The following is a 26,154-nucleotide window of genomic DNA, read 5'->3' as shown; positions in this document are numbered from 1 at the left end:
CTGATAGTTGATTTCATGCATGGTTTAACTTTACCTTGATTGTATAGGTTTAACTTTACCTTCCTGCAATCACATAAAATCAATTGTTGGGTGTAGACTAATGAGTCAGTTCACTGATAGATTGATTTCTCGCATAGATTTAACTTCATCTTGATTGTATAGGTTCAACTTTACCTTCCTACAATCACTTGAAATCAATTAATTGGTACTGACAATGGCAAAAGACACGACATTATTCAGACCCATTGAGTTATAAAGATTTATAACATTCTACATTGAACCAGTGAGCAAAGAAAATACGATTCCTTTCAGATTTTTGAAAAATCGCCTAAAAGCATTATGAATGCCTATACCCATATTTTCTACTGATTTATTCTATGCTAAGGATCAGTATGAAAGAGGCATAAAGCCATGGTAACCAGTATGGTTCACCACGAAATAAACACTTATGGCATGACCAGATTAGCCATCTTGATCCAAAACATGATGAAAAATTAATTAAGGCACAAAAGTGATCCCATAAAATCTCACAATGTGTTATAAGTACACAAAAGGGAAAATCACTAAAATAATTAAGGCTCCACTGTCCTAAGCACTACGAAATTATGAGTATGTTCATGAGGGGGAGAGAGGACTAAAACCCACAGTCCATGATCATATCATAAATTCGGATTCCATGGTTTACAACCATAATATACACGGCTGGAAAGCTTTAAAGCCCTCACTAATGGTACATCACCCACGTCCAGCCTAAAGCTTAAGGACATTATGTATATAAATATTGATTTACATCAGGCCATACATGTAAGCATAGACATTCCCACCTCTGAATGATTAAGGGTCATAAACCAGACATATACACAAACCATCTTAAGAAAATACGAATATTCCACCACATATATGTGTGCCATTTAAGATGGAACCTCAGATGAGGATTGGGAATATATATTAGATAAATAAGACTTCCTCCACGAAACTATAATGTATCTTGTGCCAAACATGGATGATTTAATCAAGTGGCCAAGAACACAGATTACAAAAGATAGTAATCTGATTATCCAACTTTGAAAGAGAAAGTTATCAGGCTGATAAAGAGTAAAGAGTAAAAGAGAAATATAATGGTATCAACCATAGTTGTCTTGGCAAGATCCTCAGACCAAAGATTATGATCTAGACGTTCTAAAAGAATATGATCAAAAGATATAAAAGCTAGCAGAAATATATGCCAGACACACTGACCCGAAAAGAAAAAATGACTATGTCATACCAGCTTAAGCACCACGAATTAGATGTCTAAGAGACACAATCAAGTTGCTACAATGTCTATTAGAGATAGACAAATAAGTTCCAAATAATAAGGAACCTCGGAAAGTAATGAAAGGTGCTCAGAATCGTACAAATCCGAGTTCATAAGAGAAACCAGTTCAGACAGAGAAATAAGGTTGCGCAACCACACATCTAAGGTACCAGACCATGTAGTTTGGGACGCCAAACTGCAAGGTATAAAGGTCTTGGATAATAAGATCTCAAAATCTAATTAGATCATGTCTGGAACAGTATGAAACTAAAGATAAAGAGTGTTAACACCAAAGATGTATTTACATACATAAGAGCTCAATAAAGATTGTAGTACTTGGGATTTGAAGGATATAACCTGAGGATCATGAACCCACGTAGAGTACTCATAAAACCTATATAGGGACGTGGGGTGTTCTAAGAATTCAAAGTAATTATAAGACAGATGGGCGTAGTAACCATGTACATACAGAAAAGCCATCTAAGAAAGAAACCAGTGAATGGATCTTGTGAGATAAGAAATTCCGTGAGATTAAAGGACATGACCACATGGTATAGTGTGTCCATGTTCGTTCTAAATAACGTTCAAGTATAGCTTGATTACACAAGGATACTCACAAGGACCAATGAACAATTTATAAACAGATATGCTCCTATATGGTGGATGCTACTACAAAAAATCAAGTTTGATTTTGTCTGGATATTTACTAAAGAAATAATGGTGTAGTAAGCAGCAAATGTATCACTGGATAAAGGTATCAACGTACCATAGAAATATGAGAAAGAAATTCTCATAGAACAAGCATTGTTCCTAAGTTGTTTATGGATTGTAATATACAGCAGCTGTAAGTAATATGAAAGACTAAGTATTTACTTAGTGCAGTCAGTCCATACAAAAAATATTATAATTCCTTGTGATCATAATAAAGACCAACTGAGAGAAAAAGTTTTAATGGTTCAGAGGTTCAATAATACAAGTTATCGATTGATTAAACAGGCTATGTTTTACATATGGAAAGTCTGTAGAAAAATCATAGCCGTGTGTGTGTGTGTATGATTAAGTCAGCACGTCTAAGTGAGAACCATAAACCAGGATAGTGACCAGAAGGATGTCTGGTCGTGGCTTAATGATTATAAGCATTGCTAAAGCAAGAAAAGATCGATAACCATGTACAAAGGACATGAGTGTATGACTGCGAATTCATTGTGTGATGAGTTTCATTGCAGCAAATAATTATTGATGGTATGACCTTAGACACTCATGATTATGAACGAATATAGACAAGGTCTATAGCTCAACATGGATCGACAAAAGAAAATAAAGAATGATTGGTTACAATGGATAAAGCCATTGGCACATACGAAGAGATATAAGTCCGAATGAACGAAAGATATGAAGTAAAGTTGTTCGTATGTGTTCTGGGTCTATGACTCAATATATATTGAATGTCCACGTTTTGGGAAAGCCATATAACCAAAGAGAATCCGTGGGACATGAAAAAGGACCTGCAAGTAAAGTTTTATTGCAGATTATAAAGTCCATCCGAGCACCGTTTGAAGCACCATCAGTTCAACCAAGACATGGAGTGATCAGCAGCAAAGATGTACATCCTGACCACACCTTAATGGAGCTCCAAAAGACATACCAACGTCCAAGACTTACAAGTTCATTCAAGGAGAATCCAGCTGATCATCTTCACCAAGTCATAGGCAACTTCAACGTTCAAGAAGACTCGGATACCAGATGGGAATGCATCTACTACAGTGATGCATTCATCTGGGGGAGTTCATGTGTTGTACTCTTTTTCCTGTCCTTGGTTTCCTATTTTTGCCACATTGGTTTTGGAGTTTTTCAGGAGAGGTTTTAATGAGGCAACATTAAGCATGCAACGAACCTGTACCGGATGTGTCGATCAAGGGGGAGTGTTATAAACCAAATGATGATCGACCATGGACCAGCCCGTACTGAAGGCCCAATCCGGGACATGATAAAGACAACCAGAGACTATGTGTTTATCTAGTATATATTTCATGTATATCTTTAACATAGTGTTTATCCTTATCCTTATTTTGTTAGGATAAACATGACCTTATGACGGTCTAATACCTTGTATATATATTGACTTTCTGGTCGACAGTAATAATAACAGAAGTATTTCCCCAACACTTCATTTACAACAGTAAGAACATTGTACTTTCTTATTTGGATTTTTTTTTTGTTTTACTTTTGACAACTTTTAATTACACAAACAAAATGTATAAATTGTATAAGAAAATGTTACGCACTAGATAGAAATGGTGGTTTCATATTACGGGAACTAACATATTTTCTTTTTAAGTATTGCTATTGGAAATTTTTCGTGTGAATATCTTATAGTTTTAAAATATAAAAGTATTAAAAAGATGAAAAACATAAAATGAGAATTTTGAGATATCCATACAAAACCATTACACAGCTTGCTAATTGGTTTAATTTTTATTTTAAAATTAAACTTGGTTATATAATTATGTATGTTAAAATACTTTTTGTTTTTTAGATAAGAAATACTAAAGCTGCATTTATAGGGTTCGAACCCATCTACTGAAATTACATGAAAAAATGACTTTTAGACAAGGAGCGTACATTTCACCCACACCACACCAAGTTTTTTACCGAGTTTTTCTTTTTGAACAACTACAGAGTATTAAACCATACACATGACATCTCTAATTATGGTGTTGAAATTACACTAAATTTGTTATTTTGATGTCATATTTTTTTTTGTCATCTCCAACCATGATACCAAATATTACACCAAAAGTAATATTATATATTATTTGATATTTTTAGTTTTAATTATTTTCATATTGCTATTATTTGTAATTGATAAATAATTATTTTACCATACTTAGATATTATGTTTGGTAAATTTTTGCAATTTTATGTTTATAAAATTTATTTACATTTATATTTTTTGGTTTAACAATATTATACTTTTATGTATTTATTTTATATATATATATATATATATATATATATTATATTAAAAATTACTAAGTATTAATTATGAAAAGCACATAACAAAGTAATATATTTATTTTATGTTTTGAGTATTTATTTCAATTTTAATATGCATTTTAATCTTATCCCGCTTATATTATTAATTTCTATATTTCATAAAATACTAATTAAAATTTTATATTATTAAAAGTAACAGATAAAAGTTTTATGATATTTATTTTTTAGAATATAAAGTATCATTTATTGATTTCTTACTTGAAAATAAAATAAAAAATATTTTAATTATGTAAAAATAGTATATTTATGTTTAATTACAAATTTGAACTAATTAATAATAATACTCCCTCTGTTCCTTAATATTACATATTCTAGGGAAAAAATTTGTTTTAAAAAGATCAATTTTTTACATTTTCAAGACATGTTTCATTAACTAATTGCAAATTTCAAAAAACTTAATTGCATTTACTGAATTGTTATTGGTTTAAAATTATGAAACAAAGATAAACACAAAAAAATATGCAAATTTAATATGTTTTATTAAAATGTGTGAAAAATCTAGAATATGCAACATTAAAAAACAGAAGGAGTAATAATTAAACTATGTTATAAAATAAACCACAATAAAATATGTATATTAATATTTGGTGTGATAAATAGTATTACACCAAATTTGGTATAACATTAATTACTCTATAGCAAATTTGGTGGAATTGTGTAATTTTTAGTGTTCTATTGAAGATGAAAGGTGTTTTGGTGTCCCCATTGGAGTTGGCCTGATAACAAAAGCCCAGTATCATGACTAAAATTAAATCCAAAAACCCCATGTAACTAAAATTATTAACAAAGATAGATTCATATATAAATGTGTGCAATGAGTTCAAGTCATCAAGAGACAGCTTCTTCTCATCATCGCAGCTCAAACACCCACCTCCAAAGAAAGCCATCGATGCTCTCTTCGAGCATTTTCACAGATAACAGGATCTCTCTTGAGTTTATATCTTGCTTCATTTCAGTTTCTATTTTCAAACACCGGGCATAGTTTTATGCCTTGTAACCATAAACTTTTCACTTGGAAATTAATATGAAATGGTATCCCGTTTTAAACAAAAAAGTTCAAGAGAAATAACATTGAGAGTTGCATCTCCTTCATCCTATTTTATGATGTCAAACAAAGCATTACTGAATTTTATTTTTTTATAATTAATCTTTTCCTTTCTTTTGTTTTCTTGCACTTAATAAAACTCTAAATTAAATGAGCTATCTCATCACCAGTTTCATTTTCTTATTTACCAGCACTTTTGAGCATCAATTCTAAATAAGCTTTCTTATGCATTGATCTACTTACAGTGACAATACAAAAGAAAAAGTTAAATGAAACAAGAATTCTAGGTGTTCTTACTTCAGTAGGGTCATATGTGTAAAGGAAAACTGCAATCAATTTTGATACGTAATCTTCAAAAGAAAGTGTGGTTTATATTATGCCATAGGAACCTAAAATGAACTGCCGATGCTGATCGGATTTACCTTTGTGGGGACCGGTCTACGGAGACCGACCATTCACATTTCAGATGTTCACCAAAGATCAACCAATAAGTACGTCACTGGATGTGGTTATATCTCTTCAAATTACACACATGCAACTTCGTCATATGAGGCGAATTGAATATACTATGTTTACAGCTCAAACTTTTAAATAAGTCTTTATTAAATATATATTCAAAAATGTTTTTTTTCTGGAGAAAATATAGTCATAAATGTTACCGTTCAGTTCACACATTGATTTAAAGAAACTCAAACTAGTATGTTTAATAGTTATGAATTTAATATGTTTTTCTAATTCAAAACCAGTTTTTGATAGTACTATCAAAATTCTCAATGAAAGTCCTTTTTCGTAAAAAAATGTTAAAAGGGAAACTAAAGTATTGTCGGTCGATATCGACATTTGGCAATTCATATTTTAGATTTTGGACCAACATGATTAGTATTTAGTTCTCTGTTTCGTGAAGTTTAAAAGATTGATCAATTCTCTCTCCATTTGTATATTCTTAACCTCAAAAATAAACCTTAATGGAATACGTAATCAAGTCCTTAAACGTAATCTAGTAATCTTCCCACTAAAAGTTACCTTAAACTAACTTCACCGGTAGAACGGAAACCAAAAAACGCATACGACATTTTAATTACTACTTTATAAAATGCATAATATTGCAATATTCATGATAGCTACTGTTATGTAAAATCTATATCAAACTTTTTTTTCTGAAAAAAAGATCTCTATCTCTATCAGACTTGAAGAAAGCTAAACTAACTAGAGACAAAATTAAAATTCGAGTGAGACAAATATTTATCTTATAGTTTGTATTGATTCTGCGGAATGAATAATTTTATAATTAACCTACTACACTCCAACCAATCATCCATAATCCATAATATATGTATTTCTAGAAGAAAAGAAAGAACATGTTACTAGCAATCATTTATCGTACCAGAGCCGGTAACCCCTCTTTCTAATGCATTGGCTTTGCTCCCTCCATATATTGACTTAAAGCTCCCTCTTTCTCTCTCGCTTCACATCTTTACTACATTTTTTCTGAAACAGAAACCATTATTTTTGACATTGAATACAAATTTCTTCCTTGTATTGTTTAGATAACCAAGTAAGAGGAACTAAAGTAATGAAGGATGAGAACAGCTCGAGTGGGATATGCGAGCCGTGCACGACTTTCAGAAAAAAATGTAGCCACATGATGAAGAAACAGAGAGGCAAGTTTTACATCATTGCCCATTGTATCGCCACGTTAGTCTGCGGGCGTGAGCGTGACCGCGACCGATACCGTGTTTCGATTTAGGTTTTTACCTTATGCATTTTTTCTTCTTGTCTTTCTTTAATTGTATCTTCTTTGGTGGTTGCCATTTTCATTTTTCTTCTAGTACATTTGGACTAGGGTTGGTATTTAAGTTATATATAACATGATGGTATTAATGTAATGCATTCATAGAAATGCTTTATAAATTTGCGACTTATGTCTTTGGGTTGACTTTGAATGGTAGCTTCTGAAAAAGTTCTTAGTTGTTCAAGTAACTAATTATTTGCTCTCTCTTTTTCTCTAACGCTTTGGCCCTCAAAAATCTGTACTTTACTTGCAATAGTGTATACGAAAATTTAATTACGGTATTTTAGATATACTCAGACCATGCATTGAGCTTCCGAATGCTCATTATATTGTCATGATTCATGAATCATAATATATGAATAAAGGGACACTTTATAGCACAATCAGTGAACTTAAAAGAACACTTATGTTTGTGATGAAATACTTTGTTCTTCCAGTTTTACTTTTGAATAGATCAATATAATATATACCTTATGCAGGTTTATAAAAACATCATAGATATTAAGGCCCTGACTTGAGCCTTACTCACTAAGATTTCATCTTTAAAAAAAAAGATCTTGAGGATATCTTAGACTTACGTAAGAGCTCAGACTGCTCCTCTAAAGAGAGGTGAAACCCACGTATGGATATTTTCTCTGGATATTTAAATGAGATCTAAAACATGATTCATATCCGTGTGGATCACTCAAGTTTAGTGTCGTGTAGTTGCTTTGAACCCGAAACGCTTAGCTTTCAAAATTCCACTTACCACTAGATCACCCATGTGTGATTTACAAAATGTTTAATTATGAAATAGCCAAAAAAGGAAGAAAAAAACAACTTCTTATCAACAGTAGTTGGTAGTCTCTATTACAAAATCAATGCACAATAGTCTCGTTTTCAGAGAAAAGAAGTTCAATCACGTTGAATATACAATGATGAAATATATAACAAACACAGAGTAACAATGCTAGAGAGAAAAGTTCTATTACAAAAACAATGCCAGAGAGACCCCAAAAAGGAAAATAAATCTAAAGGTGAATAAGAGATAAATTAATTATGACAAAGACTATGGCAGTGTTTCAAAAAAAAAAAAAGACAAAGACTATATGGCCTTAGAGAGTCCATGTGAGTCGAGTCAAATTCACACAAATAATACAAATCGAAACAATGCTCTATTTTTTTCTATTTTGTCGGTGTAGGGAGGGGTCAGATGTTTGATGATGTAGTAGGTTAATCATGTAGGGTTTTTCATTTTTTCCAAATGATTTAATATAACGTTTTGAAAATCTATCTTTATAGTTTTTTTTCACGCGTTCATAATTTATTCCTCAATGCATATAATAAAGGAAAAGCGAAAGAATAATAGGTTGTGGAATTCAGGACACGCACCATCCAGGAAACAAGTGAATATAATAGTATGAAATAAGTTGTGTCAAATCATATCCTTTACTGAACGGTGATTGAAATGTTTCATTGTAAAACATATCTTATGCAAAATGTAAAGGCCTAAAGGGTACATATCAGTATTTCACTCCCAAGCCCCAAAATATATAGTACTGAAGGATTGATAATGGGATCTTAAATACGTAGAAAATTTCACTACCAATGTAGACTACATTATGTAGTCCACTGTTCTTGGTTTATTGATTTTTTTTGGTTAAAAGCATGTAGTCATTGTTACCACTACTTTAAAGAAAATACGACCCAACACTAATAAACTATAGCAACAATTATGATTGTTTAAGCAAAAAAAAAAAAAAAACAATTATGACTGTGTAAAATGTGAAAAGGATCCAAAGCCAAAAATAAGCTAACAACCTAAACGAACCCTAAGCCCTTTATCAAAAAAAAAAAAAACCTAAACGAACCCAACATCACGTGCATGCTTTTGTTCCAATTCTTGATCGTTTCCGACACGCCGCAAGCGATGAGTGAAAATAGATTATTACTCCATATGTTTCATATTAAGTGTCATTTTGACCTTTTGCATACAGATTAAAAAAATAATTAATTTTGTATATTTCATATATAAAAACACAATTACCTATACACCTAATCATATTTCAACCAATAGAAAAATAAATTACTGCATAAAATTAATAAATTTTGCATTGAAAATCGAAAACGACACTTATTTTGTAAAGAAAAAAATTCTCTACAACGACACTTAATATGAAACGGAGGGAGTAATTCTTAACATCTTTTTTCAAAAAAAAAATTCTCTCGAAACATTAAAATCAATTAGACTAATTAACGACGGATAATTTTTGGACTAAAGATTAGCAATGGATAATTGTCGGATACTCTGAAAAATTAATCTGATTATTTAGTATTTGAGCGTATGATGTCAATATGTGGATCGTGAATATATGTAGGACATGCGTAGAGAACCGGATCCTTGCGGGCTGCGGCAATATAATTTTCTCAAATGGCAGGATTAAAAAGGTGTGCATAGACACTCGTGCGGTCCTTTCTCGTTACTTTTGTTATTTTTCTTCTAAAACAAAAAAAAAAAAATTATAATGAAATGAAACTTACTCTGGTGTCTTTTTTGGAATTGCTTTTACTGCAAATTCTATTTAAGTAAAAAAAATTGAATAGGATCGAACATTCGATCCAGATGAGCTACACTTCTCTTAGTTAAGTACTTATCTATTTTGGCTGACTACTTTGGTTGAATAGATAGGTGTCGTTTGTCCCATGTATAATGGCACAGTGGTGATGGAACAATATGGTCTGAGGATGTTAACTTGCTACCGTTCCAAGATCGATGTTATTGTATGTAATTCTGAGGGTGAGCCACTTGGTCACTTGGCTTGAGTTTGAATGGTTTGTCTATGGTGGAGTTTGTTGAATCATAAAATTCACCCAGAAATAGGATTTAAGTTTTCGGTAATTAACTTGTCAAAAGGGTTATCTAAAAAAAAATCTGAGCTATGATCAACTATGAAAAATGCTTGTTTTATTGATGATAAGATTAAGACTTAATAAACAATGAATATAAAGAGTATTTAAGAACAAGAGAGTATGAGTATTGAGACTATAGCTTAGCTATGAAGAGAATCAGATCCCCTTTCCTTAACTTGTCATTCTTCTTTTATAGGTCCTTGAAAGTGTATCGCAACTGCGGCTTGGTCTCCGGCGTGAATCAAGTGTTTTTATGGTGGTCTTTAATGCGTTTAAAGTCATTACGTTTTCGTTTGACTCCCCGAACTCGTTATGTAAGACTTTTTTGGTCTGGGGTGGGCTTAGACCTATGTGGACCTATGGTTCATTTTTGGGCTTTGCTGATACTTGATCTGGACCAATTTTTGCTCAGATTGAGATCTCAGACCGGGTTTGGAGCGGGGTGACACTCGGCTCTAACAGAATTCAGGAAAAAAAACTTTAATAAATGGCTCAGTCAGTCGAGAGATCTTAGAGCATGATTAACCCGAGTTCTTAGGATATGGTTCTTAGCAGAAGTTAAGAAACAGTTTCTTAACTTCCGCTAAGAATCCCACTCTAAGAATTCCGGGTTAATCATGGTCTTAAGCGGACACGGCAAATCATGGATACACAATGCTAAATACTATGGAAATAGTGTTAATTAAGACCATTAGAGGGTTTAGAACAATGCATGGCTCTAGTGTACTCTATACTTCATTTAAATTAGCATTTGTGTTGTCGAATATTCAATCTTTTATTCTACAAAGACAAGAAAGACAGTGGTTAATTTACACGCCCACGCCACTGTTCTGATGAATATTTGGAATGTGTTATAATTTTTTATTAAGTTGTTATGAAGCTATACGTACTATTTATGAATTCTTATAAAAACTAATAATAAGTGATGATATAATAATGAAGAACGACAAAAAGAAGTGTCGAATCATAATCTTTTCTCAATTTCCACAAATAGAGCAATTGAAGGTTAACGTCATTGTATGCATACAAAATTCTAAAAGATTCATCATGAACACTAGATTCGCTGGAAAAAAAAAACACTAGATTCATAACTAATATAATCAAGAGTCCAAAGTCTCACTCAATCATGTGAAAAATTGAGGGTATAAGCACAAATTTTTGTTATATCTTCTGCTAAATGGACCAGGCTATATAGCGTAGAGGACAACAAATTTTCGTTGCCTGCTAAATGAGCTAGGCAGGTCCAGTTTCATTTTTTATTGATTGACACAATAAGAAAAAGGTCCAGCCTGACAGAACCTGGCGGGCTCAAGGTAAAACCTGCTCGTTTTTACTTATCAAAATTACCCACGACAAGACAAAAAGATTCTAACCCTCTTTTCTCCATTTCATCGAAAATCTGAATACATAAACATAATACAGGCCTCGACAACGAATCCACGCATAAAGACCGAACTAAATATACAGCATGGGCTCATAAACAATAAAGCCATTTTAAAATTGAGTCCACAAAGGCACAAAGTAAATTTACACCCAGTATCAGGGTGGTCTACATACTTACTATAGTTGGAGCGAGTTTATGGATTGATTGGAGAGATGATTTTATATCATGTTAATGCACAGTCTTACAACTTTAGGATTCCATTTCTATAAGATTTATTTCCTTATGAATCCATATAATAGATTCATTATACATACAAAAACACTAAATAAAAACATGACAGAAACAAGTTAAAGATTTTCTAGGGAACAAAGTACAGAGAGAAAAGACTGTGATCATATTTATTTAACTATAGAGATCATCGTCCTCAGCTGCTCCTCCCGCAGTAGCAAACGGGTCACCTCCACCAGCCATGGCGGCTGCACCTCCAGTGCCTGTCGCATCAGGGAACCTGAACTCACTCCCAATCCCACGTGACTGCTGGAGAGTCTGAGCAAAAGCCTGATACTTGCGTATGTCTGCATCACTCACAGACCTCCTCGCAAACTTCATTGATTCTTCAAAATGACTAGCTTTTATCTCTGCAATCTCCTCCTCGTCCTCTTCCATTGCTTCTGGTGTCTCTGCCTTCTTCCTCTCCTTCTCAATATCCTAAACAAACAAATAAAAAAACATCATAAGTCGTTATGTTTCAAGATTAGCCGTTATGTTTCAAGATTCGGACACCTTCTCGATGTTCTCTCTGATGGCGTACTTGCAAGCACGCTGACAAATCTCTGTGATGTCTGCACCGCTGAACCCTTGTGTGTACTTGGCAAGAGCCCTTAAGTCAACATCCTTAGCCACTGGAGACTTCCTCAAGCAAGACTTAAAGATCTGGTAACGAGACTCCTCATCAGGAAGAGGAATGTAGATGAGCTGATCAAGACGACCGGGACGAAGAAGCGCAGGGTCGATGATATCTGGTCTGTTTGTTGCTCCGATGATAAAGACAGTCTTCTTAGCAGACATACCATCCATCTCCGTAAGAAGCTGGTTCAATACTCTGTCTGCTGCGCCACCGGCGTCTCCAACGCTGCTCCCTCTCTGAGTGGCGATGGAGTCTAGCTCATCAAAGAAAAGAACACAAGGAGCAGACTGGCGTGCTTTGTCGAATATCTCTCTCACATTGGCCTCACTTTCTCCGAACCACATTGTCAGGAGCTCGGGACCTTTGATACTGATGAAATTGGCTTGACACTCGTTGGCGATGGCCTTGGCCAAAAGGGTCTTTCCACAACCAGGAGGACCGTAGAACAGGACTCCTTTAGATGGCGACATACCAAACTTCTCAAACTTCTCAGGATGCTCCACTGGATATTGAACAGTCTAAAATATAACAAATTTTGAATAAGATTAGTCCAGTATCATTATTAATTATTCACATGCGAATATTTGAAAATGATATTGAATGTTGAAACTCCTTACCTCTTGTAGTTCCCTCTTGACATTCTCAAGACCACCAATGTCTTCCCAAGAAACATTAGGCACCTCAACGACCTGAATGTAGGAGAAAATAACAGTTTGATAAGATACTCCATCCGTTTTCACTTTCACACATTTCTTGCATATTAAGAAAATTACAAAATATAATAATACTCTTATTTAATAGTGTAACTAATTGAATAAAAATGATTAAAATAAAAATCTATTTGTTATTCCAGAAGGAAAAAAAATAGAGTATATATGTAATGCCATATTTAAAATATAAAATGACACTTTTCAAACAAAAAATAATCATAAATTGATATTTTTGTGAAACCTAGGGAAGTACTTAACAGACTGAGAAACATTAAACCAAAAAATTGAACTCACCGTCTCACGTAGAGCAGAAGGATTGCTATTACCAAGAGCTGTCTGGAAATGCTCATTAGTCACAGCCATAGAGTTGAGAATCTCAGCATCTATCTCCTCATCTTCTAGGTCAATCACATCCATCTTCTCCCGGATGCATTGGAGAGCAGCTTCAGTGCATAATGCCGCAAGGTCCGCACCAACATACCCATGTGTGTCTTTAGATACTCTTTCCAAATCAACCTGTTTAATAGCAAATCAATGTCAAGTCTAACGAGGGCAGAAGAAAATAAGAATAATAACTATATATATATATATATATATAACAGAAGATTACATCTTCTGCGAGCTTCATGTTCTTGGTGTGAATCCTGAGAACTTCAAGACGACCAATCTCATCGGGAACACCAATATCAATCTCCCTGTCAAATCTTCCAAACCTTCTCAAAGCCGGGTCAATGCTGTTAGGACGGTTGGTAGCTCCCATAACAATCACATGAGCTCTTGATTTAAGACCATCCATTAGCGTCAAGAGCTGTGAAACAATCCTTCTCTCAACCTCCCCATGCGTCTTCTCTCGTTTTGGAGCAATGGAATCAAGCTCATCAATGAAAATTATGGAAGGTGCATTCTTCTCAGCCTCCTCGAACGCTTTCCTAAGGTTGCTTTCACTCTCACCAGCTAGCTTGGACATGATCTCCGGACCATTGATACAGAAGAAAAACGCACCGGTCTCATTAGCAACAGCACGAGCAATCAGTGTCTTGCCTGAACCAGGAGGGCCATAGAGTAAGATTCCTTTAGGAGGCTTAACACCGATGGACTTGAAGAGCTGTGGATGCCTCAAAGGGAGCTCAACAAGTTCCCTAATCTGAGCCATTTGTTTCCTAACACCACCGACATCATCGTAACCAACTTCATCCAACCTCTCCTCATCCTCTCTCTTTATAGGTTCACCCTCACAGAATATCTCTGTGTCTGGAGCCACCACACAGTACTCATCAGGATCGGTCTCAATAACCTTAAACTCAACACTTCTCATCCCTCCTCTAACTAGGAAAAGATCACCCTTCCTCACTGGGCGGTATGCCTCCAAGAAATAAGCTGGCAAGATGCAAGAAACCCAATATGTTAAACATAGAACATTAAGAGACATACAGAGACGGAATTATTAAAATTCTTGGCAAATGCTTCTGGCTCCCAAAATTTCATATCGGGCCCTGGAGACATAAGCACAAACACCTTAAATTTTTTAACCGATTTTAACTACATAAATCAGATTATAAATCAAATTTTAAGAAAATCATTTGCGTTATGACTTATGAAAGACCGACTTCTAGAATATTTGCAAACAATCAAGACAATGGTAAAATAAAGGAAGAGAAAACACTCACGTTTAAGGTAGGCATCAAATATATTTCCAGTAATCCCTTCAATGGTATCATCTAAGGGTAAGATGTGAACACGCTTCCCATACTTGACATCAGGGCACTGATGGATAGAGACTACATCTCCGAGCCTAACTCTCAGGTTCGACCTGACAACTTTGTTCATCCTAATCTTTGGTTCATCACATGTGTCATCAGCTAAAGCAATACACACAGTATCCTTCCTCTTCTTCCCCTGCATCAACACGATACACAAAGAGAAGATAAAACGAAGATGTCAACACACGCACAGTTGAATACACGTTCACATATCGTATTTTGACGGGATGTATAAATACAAGTTTCAAAAAAAAAAAGACCCTCGGACTCAGCGAGGTAAGTAAATGAACATTTCCAAACTCATTCCATTTTTCATTTTAAAATAAAGTTTTGAATGTTCCAATTCTACTCTATTTCCTTCTACAATGAAAATGGATTTATCCAGTAAATAAAATAATGAATTTATTTTTGTTCAATACTTTATTTTTACTTCAAAATAAAAATAGGTTCAGAATAAAATTCAACTCCACTATAAAGTTACACCATTTTTAATACACGAGGAAAAAAAATATCGTATTTTGACGGGATGTATAAATACAAGTCTAAAAAGTGTTGTGTAAAATACTAGTCTAAATGTTTACAAAATTATTAATTTATATAATCAAAATATTAACTCTAAAATATGTATTTGCCTAAATCATGTTCTTAAAAAAAATTCGTGCATTATCCGTGTTTTCTCAAAACAAAAACCTTGAGACAACAAAAACCTTGAGTAAGATGGTATCTCCACGAAAGAGCTGTAGCTTCTCCATGGTTTCAGGGTGTAGAGACACGACGGAGTTGTCATCGTTGATGGCCTCATCCACAACCAAACGATTCACCGCCTTCTTCTTCTCCAAAATCGCGGTGCTAAAGTCCCTCTTCGCTCCCTTCCTGAAAGATTAAAGAAAAACAAAAACATAAGAAGCCGAAACAAGAACAGAGCTTCACAAACAAAACATAGCTACTTTGCAATCCGCAACTACTTACGGATCAGATGATTCAGGTTGATTCGCCATGGCTAGTTTTCAAGTAGAATAACAGAGCTTCGCAAAGAGAATAAAAAACTCTTTCAAACAGCTGTGAATACTTTGGTGAAGTGATCGGTTCGGTCTCTTTTGCGGATATGTACAGCCACGTGTGTCTTTTATATACAACAGACAAACACGTTTCTTGACATCAGAGAAAAGTTTTTAGTTTATATTTAGCTTTTTAGTGATTTAAAACTCCAACTAAACTATTTTTTTGTCGGATGGAAAACCTGACTAAACTTTATGTTTTTAAACTCACAACTATTAAATCGTTAATGCCGTTAATCTTCCGTTAACAAAATCATCAGAGATCCGTTAAATCAAAATGCGGCATTTCATATAAATACAGAAACGACACGTGACGTTTACAGTCAACTGATATTTTAGTGATTTAATTCCTCAACTATTTTTAAATCGGATAAAAAACCATAACTATAATTTTATATTTTAAACCATTAACTATTAAATCTTTAGTGCCTTTAACCTTCCGTAAATAAAGTCATCTTTTCTGGAAAGAAAATCGTTAAATTGAAGCACAGTGTTTCATTGCAATTTTACCTAGAATTTATTAAAATGGTGAATTCTAAATAAAAAAATTTGAGTGAAAAGATGGATAATCTGGGAGAGAAAGAATTAGGATTAGAAACAACTAAAGTTTTTGACTTATTTCATTTTCGATGATTCTTGAAAAGGAAGGACCCTAATTTTTTATTTAATTTGGGGATGAATCGTGATTGTCCCTGTCCGTCCCCGTTTAGAAAAGACGACTTTGTTTACGAAAGGATCTGGGAGAGAAAGAATTAGGATTAGAAACAACTAAAGTTTTTTTTTTAATTTGGGGACCCTAAGTTTTACGACTCTTTTATTTTTTAACATTTTCTTTTTGACGTTATTATTTACCTTTTCTATTTGCCGGAACTTTTTTTACCTCTTCCTTAGTTACATATTTAACCCAAAAAAAAAATCAAATGGAAAATAAATCTTGTCTTTTTCTTCTTTTTATCCTAATTGTTCTAGATTTTGGTTTGTAACATTTCATTTGTTCTTTTAATTCATATTATCTGTAAAATGACGAAACTTATATATATAAAATTATTCAAACCAGTTCAATAAAGAAAAGAACTTACAAATAACACATGGAAATCATATTTACACATGGAAATCATATTTACGAGTGAATCTAAAACCTTTATTTTTTTAATTTTGTTCACATTCTAAAACCTTTATTTAATTAAACAAAATGGTGCTTTAAACTCCATATTCCATTCTTTGACTCCTTCCCACGTTAAGGACCACGAGAGTAGATACAGGATACTTGGGGTGGCCTAAACTAGACCCAAGTTAACAGAAAAATCAGTTCAGTCTCAACTATTTTTCTCTCTTTGAATTCAGTTTTTGATTATGTAACAAGATAATCTATTATGCCTGAAAATGATTCTCCGTAATGAAATGATAAAATACTGTTTACAAAAGTTGCAGATTTCATAATTAATTTTTTTCATAAACACATGATGATTTTCAGGAGTGAAGCCAAAGACGATCACGGAGCCTCTCTTCACCAGTTCCAAACATCTCGTCAACTTTTTCTCCGTTTCTGTAAAACTGAAACGTTGGTGTGTAACGGATGTGACGAGTGGTTTCAGGGCATTCGTCGATGTCTGCGTAAACAAACTTCATCCCTTTAAAATTGTTGCTAAGCTCTTCGTACGCAGGAAAAATCTGGCTACAAACTCCACACCTGAAAAAAAATACCATTCTCATTGAAGCATTTCGTCGAACAGTTTGTAAACATGACATGCTGTCTTTCGTAAAGTACCAAAAGAAAAGAACAAGATCATACCACGAAGCCCCGTAGTTAATGACAGCCTGCAGATCACAAAAGAAAAACAAGAAGATTAGTTACTAGAACCAGCTTGAGTCTTAGCGTTTATGAAATGTAGCCTGTCATTACCGGAGACCTGGAAGATTTGATGTCGTCAAGAATCGTTAGAAGACTTTGGTCGGTCGATGCAGTTTTGAAATTGACATTACCGTTCGAGTTGGATTCGAAATCAGAATTTGCTCCATTCGATTCTTGCTTTTTCATTTTTTTTTTTTTTTTATGTTTTTGGTTTCGGAATTGCCAATGCTGATATCCTTCCGCTGACAGAACCTACTCGAACCACACAAGTCTACTTACCACTAGCCAAACCCAAACCAATCGATTTGATACTTAACCGATTTTAACCAAGCTGATCCAAATAGAATACTCCCTCTGTATTAAATTGATTGTTTTAAGTTTTTTTCCAGAAATTAAATAAATATTGTTATTTATAATTTTTTTTTTGTTTAAAATTTTATTTGTTTCCAAATAAATTATATCATTTGTATTTTAATTTTTTGTCTATATTTTAATTATTATTATTTTGTATTTAAAAAAACTATCTATTGAATCTCATATTTTCATTGGATTAGGCCCGTTTACCTTTAGGATAGAAGACTTTACCTGTTCAAATAACAACTATGAGTATAATATTTCAGTTACAAACTAAGATACACTAAAGTGTAAACAGTAATTAATTTTCCAAATACATTGGGAATATATGTTGTTTTTGTTTGTTAATTTCATGTTTAATTACCATCATAGTTCCATTGAACAATTTTTTTCTCTTTTTTTTTTTTTTTTTTGTAAAATGTTAAGATTTATACCATTTTTATTTTTTTGAATGTTGCGTACAACTTATTAGAAGCAAAGAAACAAAAACAACTCAAAACAAAGGAGCAAAAGGGAGAGCAGCACCCTTCAAGGAGGACAGAAGGAGAAGTAGAGTTCAAGCATCGAAGGAGATGAAGGAGTCGAGGCCGGAAAAGAGAGCAACCGGTCACGGATAAGACGGTCAAGGGCTTTCTGTAGCACTTGGGGAGGAGTAGAGGTAGCTGTGAAGATGCGAGCATTCCTTTCTTTCCAGATCAGGTAGACTGAAGATTGGAACACAAGCTTGACGATAACTGCAGAGCTTGAGTTACTTGCTTGCTGAGGTCTTAGTATCCAAGAAGCAGCAGAGTGGATGTATGTTGGAGGGAGAGGCCACACTGTAGATGCACACGGTTGCCACAGCGCTGACGAGTACTCACATTCGAAAAAGAGGTGGTGGTGTGTTTCGAGTCCTGAAGAACAAAGAATGCACGCCTCTGGAACTGATAATCCCCAACGACGCAGGCGATCCCTAGTAGGAAGACGCTGCAGCAAAGCCAGCCAGGTAGTGAATGTGTGTCTAGGAATGTTTTCTTTAAACCAAATTGCCCTAGCCCAATAGACCGTAGGAGAAGGATCTCGCAGATGCAACCAAGTGACCTAGGAGGAAAAGAGATTACCATTGGTACCATCAGACTTGAGCCAAAGAAACTTGTCCGGTTCGTTCCCCACTATAGGCGCAGAGATTGTAGTAAGCTCTATTTGGATACTCTGTAGCTCTTGAGATCGAGCAGCTGGCATTAACCATTCCCCATTCCTTGTGGCTTCAATAACCTTAGCATTCTTCCTGATACGAAGGCTTCTAGGGGTGTTTTGTCCTGCAAATAGAATCAGAGGTCCTAAGCGTGTCCAGTGGTCAAACCAGAAAGAGGCTGTTCCACCATTCCCCACTTCACATCTCATGAACTCAGAGACCACATGGTGCAGCTGTAACATACTACGAACTGTGGGAGACAGTCTAGGATAATAAGATAATGACCAAAACCCTTCTCTGTGGAACACATGGTTTTTCAGCCAATCAACCCAGAGAGAACCTGATGAAGAGAAAAAGATCCAAACCCTTTTAAGGGTGAACACCGTTCCAAACTCCTCTAGTGGTCTCAGACCAAGGCCGCCTTCGGCCTTAGGCTTACATACGTCTTTCCACGCCACCCGAGCTCCTGAAGCTGAGCCAGTATGATTTCTCCATAGGAAGGCAGCACACAGCGAGTCTATTTTAGCATAAAATGTCTGTGGTAGAACAAACACAGCACTCCAGAAATTAACCATCCCGTATATGACATAAGCCACCATTCTTACCTTTCATGCATAGGATAAGTACTTTACAGTCCAAGATTGGAGCTTGCCAGTAATCTTATCAAGAAACGGTTGCAATGTTGCCATCGAGATTCTCGCAGGGTTTAGAGGAAGTCCCAAGTATCTGGTTGGGAACGTCCCTATCTTGAAGTCAGACATATTACTCAGTGCTGCAGCCTCAGAATCCAAGTAGCCTCCGAAGAAAATTTCCGATTTGAGAGGATTAATATCAAGCCATGTCATTTCTTTGAACTCCCTCATGACACTTGCAATACCTGCGTGAGAAGTTCTTGATCCATCTGAGAATATTAGAAGGTCGTCCGCAAACAAAAGGTGTGTTACTCTTGGAGTCTCACATTTTGGATGAAGTTTAATTCTTCCATCGTCAACAGCTCTGTTCAGTAACTGTGTGAGAGCTTCCATAGCCATGATAAAAGAGATACAGAGAGATACTGTCTCCTTGACGCAGACCTTTCTTGCCACTAAAGAATCCAGCAAGTTCCCCATTTATGGCGATGGAAAAACGTGGAGAAGTTATGCATTCTCTGATCCAAGTCCTGAACAAGGCTGGAAATTGTTGTGCCTCCAAAATCTTCAGAATAAAATCCCAAGAAACTGTGTCGAATGCTTTCCGAATGTCAACTTTTAGCATCGAGCTTTTCAGGCATGATGATTTATTATAGTTCCAAATCAGTTCTGAAGTAAGAAGAACATTTTCTCCCATGCTGCGGCCTTTAAGGAAAGCAGACTGATTGGAGCTGATACATTCCATGAGAATAGGCTAAATCCTTTTTGCAAGAATCTTGGTTATGATCTTGTACACTATATTACAGCAACTGATTGGTCTGTAGTCATTGAGTTTACACGCTTGAGGATCCTTTGGTATTAGCTCAATTGCAGTATTATTCAAGTCCTTCAACAGCCTGCCATTCCTGAAAAATTCACATACTACAGCAACTACATCTGTACACACAATTGCCCAGGTTGACCTTATGAATTCAACTGAATATCCATCAGGTCCAGGGCTCTTACTCAGCGGCATAGCAAACACTATCTTAGTTACCTCCTCAGGTGTTACTTCTTTCTGGATTTCCAGTCTCTGTTCTTCGCTGCATCTGAGCGGAAGCAAGGAACATATATCGTCCATAGTACAAGGAGATTCTGCCATATTGGTTGATCTGAGAATACCTTGAAAATACTCTGCAGCGTGATTTTTTATCTCCGCAGTTGTTGCAATGAGGTGGTCATCGGCATCCCTGAGATAGTGTATGTGGTTCTGGGTCGTTCTCTAAACCACAGTTTTGTGGTAAAATGCGGTATCCCTGTCCCTAAGATGATGCCACCGAACCCTGGATCTCTGGTGGTAAAATTTCTCCTCAGCTTTGGCAAGAGTATTCCATTTAGTTCTCTCTTCATGCTCAAGTCTAGCTGTAGCTGGGTCAGGAGCTGTTAATAGCTGGCACTGAAGAGTGGTGACTTTAGCTGCCTGATCTTTAACTCTCTGTGTAATTCCACTGTAGTGTGTAGAGTTAAGTTTGCGGAGAACCTTTTTCATCAGCTTCATAGACCTGGCAAGCTTAAATTGCATAGATCCCACAATAGACTCACAGTTCCATGCCTCCTTGACCGAATTCAGATACTCCGGATGGTCTATCACATGGTGGAAGAATTTAAAAGGTTTAGTTACTCTTCTAGCGATCGAGGGCATCTTGAACAGACACGGAGCATGATCAGACTGCTGCGGTTCAAGGAAATCACAGCCCACGGAGGTCAACCTCCACCGAGAGGTGATTGGAGTGCTGGTCTGTAGTATCTGATTAAAATCCCCTACCACAGCCCACGGAGATCTCGCAAGAGGAGTGGTGCTGTTGAGATGAGCCAATTAGCTCCATAATTCCTGCCTATCTTCAGCCATATTCTTGGCATAGATGAAAGTGACAGTGAAGTTGATATTCTCAGCCGAGATAAAAAATTCCACAAGTGATAGCATGTGACGATGCTTGATAGACCGTTACCGTTACACTCGGGTGCCAGACAACAATGACACGGGCGTTATCATGATGCTCCGCGTTAGATATATACTTCCAGCCAACCGGAAGGGCACTGCTTATTCTTCTAGAGTTGTTGGGTTGTATACGAGTTTCTAGATATGCTCCAAAAAGGGGTCTGTGAATATTAATCCACTCTTTGACCAAGGTGTGGCGTCTGTCGCTGTTCAGGCCTCTTACATTCCACGCAAAAAACATTATAAATGTTGGTATTAAGCTTTGGTAACCTTGCGGCTACCCTTCCTGTTGTTAACCAGGAAGAAAGGTGACTCAGATTCCTTGACTTCAGTCCCGTCAGTAGTCGGGGAGGTTCCGTCATGTTCATGATAGACATGCACCATTGAGTAGCCCGAGTGTCGATCAAGTGAGATAACCTGCTTCATATTAGGAGGGCTTGCAGCCACCTTTGATTCAGTAGCAGATGTCTTATGCATCAATTCAGTATCAACAGCATTGATTGGCTCAGAGAGAGCCTCACCGCCTTTAGTGGCCTCATTGGCCTCAATGGCCTCATTAGCCTCAGTAATCTCAGGAACCCTCATTCTCAGCCTTAGCAGCAGTAGCGTTTTCAATAAGATTAGGAGGTTCCATAGACGACTTGGAAGATGCCGCTCTCCACTGTCTAGTTGACCTATTAGGCCTTGATGTCCTTCTACCTTTACTCTCTGCACTTCTTGATCGACGCTTTGAAGCAGGAGCAGCAGGGTTCACTGGCACTCCTACCCCTCTTGAGTGAGTGAGGGCACCGGGGCAAAGTGCTTCTGAGTGACCATATTTCCCACATATTAATTGCTGAAATTTGCAACTTATAAGTTTCTAAGATCATTTTCAATCATATTCCATTTTTTTACCTTTTGTTTAATTTTAAAGTAAGTTTTGTTTCAACCCCACTTCATTTCTTCTTTCAAAATGAAGCAATGAACAATGTTGCTTAAAATTCGAAGATATATTATTCATACACTATTCATATCTTCATTTTTCTAAGAAAAACTTTTTTATATGTTACCAAAATAAATTATATGTGGTAATATTATCCAATTAGTTTCAAAGTTTCAGCTATTATTTTATTTAATTAGATGTTTGTATCGAAAAGCATGAAAATATTCATTTATAAAAACTGTTAACTTGATTAAGAAGAACCAAAGATAACTAAGCTCATTTTTTTAATTCAATTTTTTTTTTCTTTTTAATCATTTATAGAATAAATATATATATGGTGTTTTTATAAAATGTGATGTTCTTTGTTTGTTTATTCATGTTATGTAATAAATTGTTATATGATAATATTTAATCTGTTTGAAATAATAATTATATTAGATTATTGTTAAAACAAAATATTTAAATAAAATATGTAAGATACTTGGAATATTCTTTTTACAAAAAGAAAATGAAGCAAACCGAGTAAATGTTCCTTCATTCTAATTCATTTTGAAGATACTAAACTTTTGAAAATAAAAATGAAGTCAACGATTAGAGATATTCTAATGCATCAGTTACACTTACATTTGTTCTTCTTACCGCACTCGTGGTATTTAGAAAGTTTTTGTTCTTCCAAGGATGAAAGTTTTGATTCAACTGCGTTTTTTTCTATGACAAAGCTTCACATTTTGGATCTGTTTCTTCTTCGGAACTAAACTTTCGAAGATAAAAATAAAGTCACTATCAAAGATGTTCTAACGCATCGGTTAAATTTTTGGTACTTAGTGTGCACTCTTAGAGCTTTATCTTTGGCCGCCATATGCGTCGATTTTAGTTTAGTGTTTAGATAATCAAACGAAAGAATGCTTCGTTGGCTTACACTTATGAAATGGGTGGAGAGAAGATACAGAAAGATCTTTTTTTTTATCCTTCTTATATGAACCGCTTAAAATACTTCATCTTCGTTTTTAAACCCCTAATAAACTGAAGTTCCAATTGGATTCTTGAATAAACTAATTGAAGTTTTAAGATGACGTAAGCCATAAACCCTGAAAAAGGTTAAAAGAAAAATCACAACTTGATGATGATCTTTTAAAAAGAAGAGATATTTGGAACCTAATCCAAATTAATCTATAATCTATAACTTAAAGATGATCAAGAAGATTTGATCAAAAAAAAAAAAAGATGATCAAGAAGGAAAAAACAAGAACCTGACTTGATGCATGATGTTATTATCCACTAAACCAAAGCCGGCTTAAATAGAGGGAAAGTGGTGTGATCACCCCGGCTCCAATCCTATGCCCCCTACTTTTTAATAGTTAAAGATTCAAATAATTTTTTGAAATATATTTATTTTTAGAAAAAGTATAAAGAAAGGACCAAAGATACTTATAATATTTTGAAATATGAAAATATTTTTATCTTTACCATAAATTTTATAAAAAAAATACTTATAATATTTTGAAAAATAAAATATTTATTAAAAACTTTAAATAATATTAGTTTAAACGTTCTAATTTTTTTTCTAAAGTCCATAAAATTATTGAGCCGGCCATGCACTAAACTATTTGTGTTCGTCAGCTGTCATTGGACATTTCCCAATTTGGGCAAACTCGTGACTTTTACTATTTAAGCAAAGACAAAGTACGCTTCCAATTCAAATTACAGTTTAGAAAGAATATAGTTAAGTAACCCAAAAATAAGGAAAATGGATTGTAAGAAGGAAGAAGCACACCGTAGAGGCCCATGGCTCGAAGAAGAAGATGAACGGCTAGTAAAGTTCGTTACCCTTTTGGGAGAACGTCGTTGGGATTCTTTAGCTAGAGTTTCCGGTACACTTTGAAACATTTCTTCTGTTGCTTTCCCAAAATAGAAAGTTTCCATATGTCTAAGCATATGTTTAATTTGTTTGTTTGTTTTGATCATATTTAGGCTTGAAGAGGAGTGGTAAGAGTTGCAGGCTAAGGTGGATGAACTATCTGAATCCGAGTCTGAAGTGTGGACCATTGAGCCAAGAAGAAGAAATTATCATCTTTCAGCTCCATGCTCTCTGGGGCAACAAGTAAGAGACAAAAAAAACACATATAAAGCTTGAAGATTTTACTTCAACGATTGTATTTTCAGTTTGGACTAAATATTGTATATCAATAGGTGGTCAAAGATTGCAAGAAGATTACCGGGTAGGACTGATAACCAGATTAAGAACTACTGGAGGACTCATTTAAGAAAGAAAGTGGAAGCTCAAAACTATGGTAGATATATATATACACACACTTATATCAATCTTTCATCGTTGAATATATATTATATGTTAAATTTAGATCAGCATTAGTGATGTGTTTTCTTGCAGATAAGATCATTGACTGGAGAGGAAATAAAGGTGAAGAATTGTTGCACAAGTATAAGGAAACTGAGATCATGTGGACAAGGATGAAGACTCGAGAATATGGCTTTGATGAAACTGTGAAGGAATATAAGCAGAGAAACATGGAGAATGATAAAGAAACCAATGGTGTTATTTGCGAAACAGAGCGCTTCGGTGTTGCGAAACAGAGCGCTTCGGTGTTACATAGCCCTGTTCGTTTCAAGAACGCAGCGGCAGGGAGGAGCGACCAAAATTTAAAGAGAACCAAAATGAATTGATAGGAAAGAGAAAGCAAAAGTGAAGGAAATTTATGTGTTTTCAGTCGCTAGAAAAGGAGAAAGAAGATGAACATTGACGCTGCTTTTTTTAGCGGCTGCGACACCACCGAATTCGTTTGATTATTTAATCGCAGCGTCTTCTGTTTCTCAGCCCACCGATGAGTCAAGAAGGAAATCATTAACAGTTTTTTGACGCTGACTCTAGTCGCAGCGTTGTCAAAACGAACAGGGCTCATATGAAAACCGAATTATAGATTGGATATCCAAAAGTGACGCAAATCTCTTAGAAGACCATAGCAGCAGTAGTACTGACAATAATATTAATATCAACGTTGGTTCTTGGTGGTTTCAAGAGATTATGGACTTCGAAGAGTTCTCATGCTCTCTATGGTCATAGTTTAATAGTTTGTTTCTTGAATATATGATGAAACGTCTTCTAAAGTTGCAATTGTTACATCTCTTGTCATGACGTGTCATATAATTGAATTCTATAAAACTATAGTGAACATAGTTTTTGCAATGTCCAACCTTGCGACGCGTCAGTTGGGTACAATTGAACTCAATTAATCATTCTTCAAAATGAAATTTGAATGGTAAGTTGAAAGTTCAAATTAATCATAGAATCTACTTTACTCAGTAAATTATGTCAAAGTCGAATCTAATA

The 26,154-nt window shown here is 35.0% G+C and overlaps 5 protein-coding genes across 5 annotated transcripts; 2 read left to right on the top strand and 3 right to left on the bottom strand.

Moving 5' to 3' along the window:
• The first annotated feature begins 4,449 nt into the window (after window positions 1-4,449).
• On the top strand, window positions 4,450-9,047 carry LOC106345457 (small polypeptide DEVIL 20-like). Its single transcript, XM_048761041.1, has one exon. The coding sequence runs from the start codon at window positions 6,973-6,975 to the stop codon at window positions 7,144-7,146; it is 174 nt and encodes a 57-aa protein (XP_048616998.1). The 5' UTR covers window positions 4,450-6,972; the 3' UTR covers window positions 7,147-9,047.
• Window positions 9,048-11,723: 2,676 nt separating this feature from the next.
• LOC106452445 (cell division control protein 48 homolog D) lies at window positions 11,724-15,966 on the bottom strand. Its single transcript, XM_013894558.3, has 8 exons — window positions 15,811-15,966; window positions 15,549-15,714; window positions 14,749-14,977; window positions 13,692-14,458; window positions 13,376-13,597; window positions 12,989-13,060; window positions 12,248-12,889; window positions 11,724-12,172 (listed from the first exon to the last, which is right to left on the bottom strand). Exons 1-8 carry the CDS (start codon window positions 15,837-15,839, stop codon window positions 11,867-11,869), a joined length of 2,433 nt encoding a protein of 810 aa, XP_013750012.1. The 5' UTR covers window positions 15,840-15,966; the 3' UTR covers window positions 11,724-11,866.
• A 1,304-nt stretch (window positions 15,967-17,270) lies between these two features.
• On the bottom strand, window positions 17,271-18,012 carry LOC106345456 (thioredoxin-like 3-3). Its single transcript, XM_013784661.3, has 3 exons — window positions 17,803-18,012; window positions 17,692-17,717; window positions 17,271-17,589 (listed from the first exon to the last, which is right to left on the bottom strand). The coding sequence occupies exons 1-3, from the start codon at window positions 17,935-17,937 to the stop codon at window positions 17,370-17,372; spliced, it is 381 nt and encodes a 126-aa protein (XP_013640115.1). The 5' UTR covers window positions 17,938-18,012; the 3' UTR covers window positions 17,271-17,369.
• Window positions 18,013-18,633: 621 nt separating this feature from the next.
• On the bottom strand, window positions 18,634-20,388 carry LOC125588418. Its single transcript, XM_048759753.1, has 3 exons — window positions 19,912-20,388; window positions 19,206-19,815; window positions 18,634-18,998 (listed from the first exon to the last, which is right to left on the bottom strand). The coding sequence occupies exons 1-3, from the start codon at window positions 20,386-20,388 to the stop codon at window positions 18,634-18,636; spliced, it is 1,452 nt and encodes a 483-aa protein (XP_048615710.1).
• Window positions 20,389-24,555: 4,167 nt separating this feature from the next.
• Window positions 24,556-25,490, top strand: LOC106345455 (transcription factor MYB27). The gene is made up of 4 exons (XM_013784660.2): window positions 24,556-24,679; window positions 24,780-24,909; window positions 24,999-25,099; window positions 25,198-25,490. The coding sequence occupies exons 1-4, from the start codon at window positions 24,556-24,558 to the stop codon at window positions 25,488-25,490; spliced, it is 648 nt and encodes a 215-aa protein (XP_013640114.2).
• Window positions 25,491-26,154: the final 664 nt, after the last annotated feature.

Source organism: Brassica napus, chromosome C6, assembly GCF_020379485.1.
Source record: "Brassica napus cultivar Da-Ae chromosome C6, Da-Ae, whole genome shotgun sequence".
Classification (NCBI taxonomy): domain Eukaryota; kingdom Viridiplantae; phylum Streptophyta; class Magnoliopsida; order Brassicales; family Brassicaceae; genus Brassica; species Brassica napus.
This window is presented reverse-complemented; position numbering and strand designations above follow the sequence as displayed.

Excerpts from the sequence above, each read along its gene's own strand:
- LOC106345457 (XM_048761041.1), top strand. The coding sequence starts at position 6,973 with ATGAAGGATGAGAACAGCTCGAGTGGGATATGCGAGCCGTGCACGACT.
- LOC106345456 (XM_013784661.3), bottom strand. The coding sequence starts at position 17,937 with ATGAAAAAGCAAGAATCGAATGGAGCAAATTCTGATTTCGAATCCAAC. Across the intron at positions 17,718-17,802 it reads TCAAATCTTCCAGGTCTCCG|GCTGTCATTAACTACGGGGC; the intron begins GTAATGACAGGC and ends TGTGATCTGCAG. Across the intron at positions 17,590-17,691 it reads ATTAACTACGGGGCTTCGTG|GTGTGGAGTTTGTAGCCAGA; the intron begins GTATGATCTTGT and ends ATTTTTTTTCAG.
- LOC106452445 (XM_013894558.3), bottom strand. The coding sequence starts at position 15,839 with ATGGCGAATCAACCTGAATCATCTGATCC. Across the intron at positions 15,715-15,810 it reads CAACCTGAATCATCTGATCC|GAAGGGAGCGAAGAGGGACT; the intron begins GTAAGTAGTTGC and ends TTAATCTTTCAG. Across the intron at positions 13,061-13,375 it reads CTTCTGCTCTACGTGAGACG|GTCGTTGAGGTGCCTAATGT; the intron begins GTGAGTTCAATT and ends TCCTACATTCAG.
- LOC106345455 (XM_013784660.2), top strand. The coding sequence starts at position 24,556 with ATGGATTGTAAGAAGGAAGAAGCACACCGTAGAGGCCCATGGCTCGAA. Across the intron at positions 24,680-24,779 it reads TTCTTTAGCTAGAGTTTCCG|GCTTGAAGAGGAGTGGTAAG; the intron begins GTACACTTTGAA and ends GATCATATTTAG. Across the intron at positions 24,910-24,998 it reads CATGCTCTCTGGGGCAACAA|GTGGTCAAAGATTGCAAGAA; the intron begins GTAAGAGACAAA and ends GTATATCAATAG.
- LOC125588418 (XM_048759753.1), bottom strand. The coding sequence starts at position 20,388 with ATGGGGAACTTGCTGGATTCTTTAGTGGCAAGAAAGGTCTGCGTCAAG. Across the intron at positions 19,816-19,911 it reads GCAAGCTCCAATCTTGGACT|ACATTTTATGCTAAAATAGA; the intron begins GTAAAGTACTTA and ends GTTCTACCACAG. Across the intron at positions 18,999-19,205 it reads CAAGTCTGATGGTACCAATG|GACTCGAAACACACCACCAC; the intron begins GTAATCTCTTTT and ends TTTGTTCTTCAG.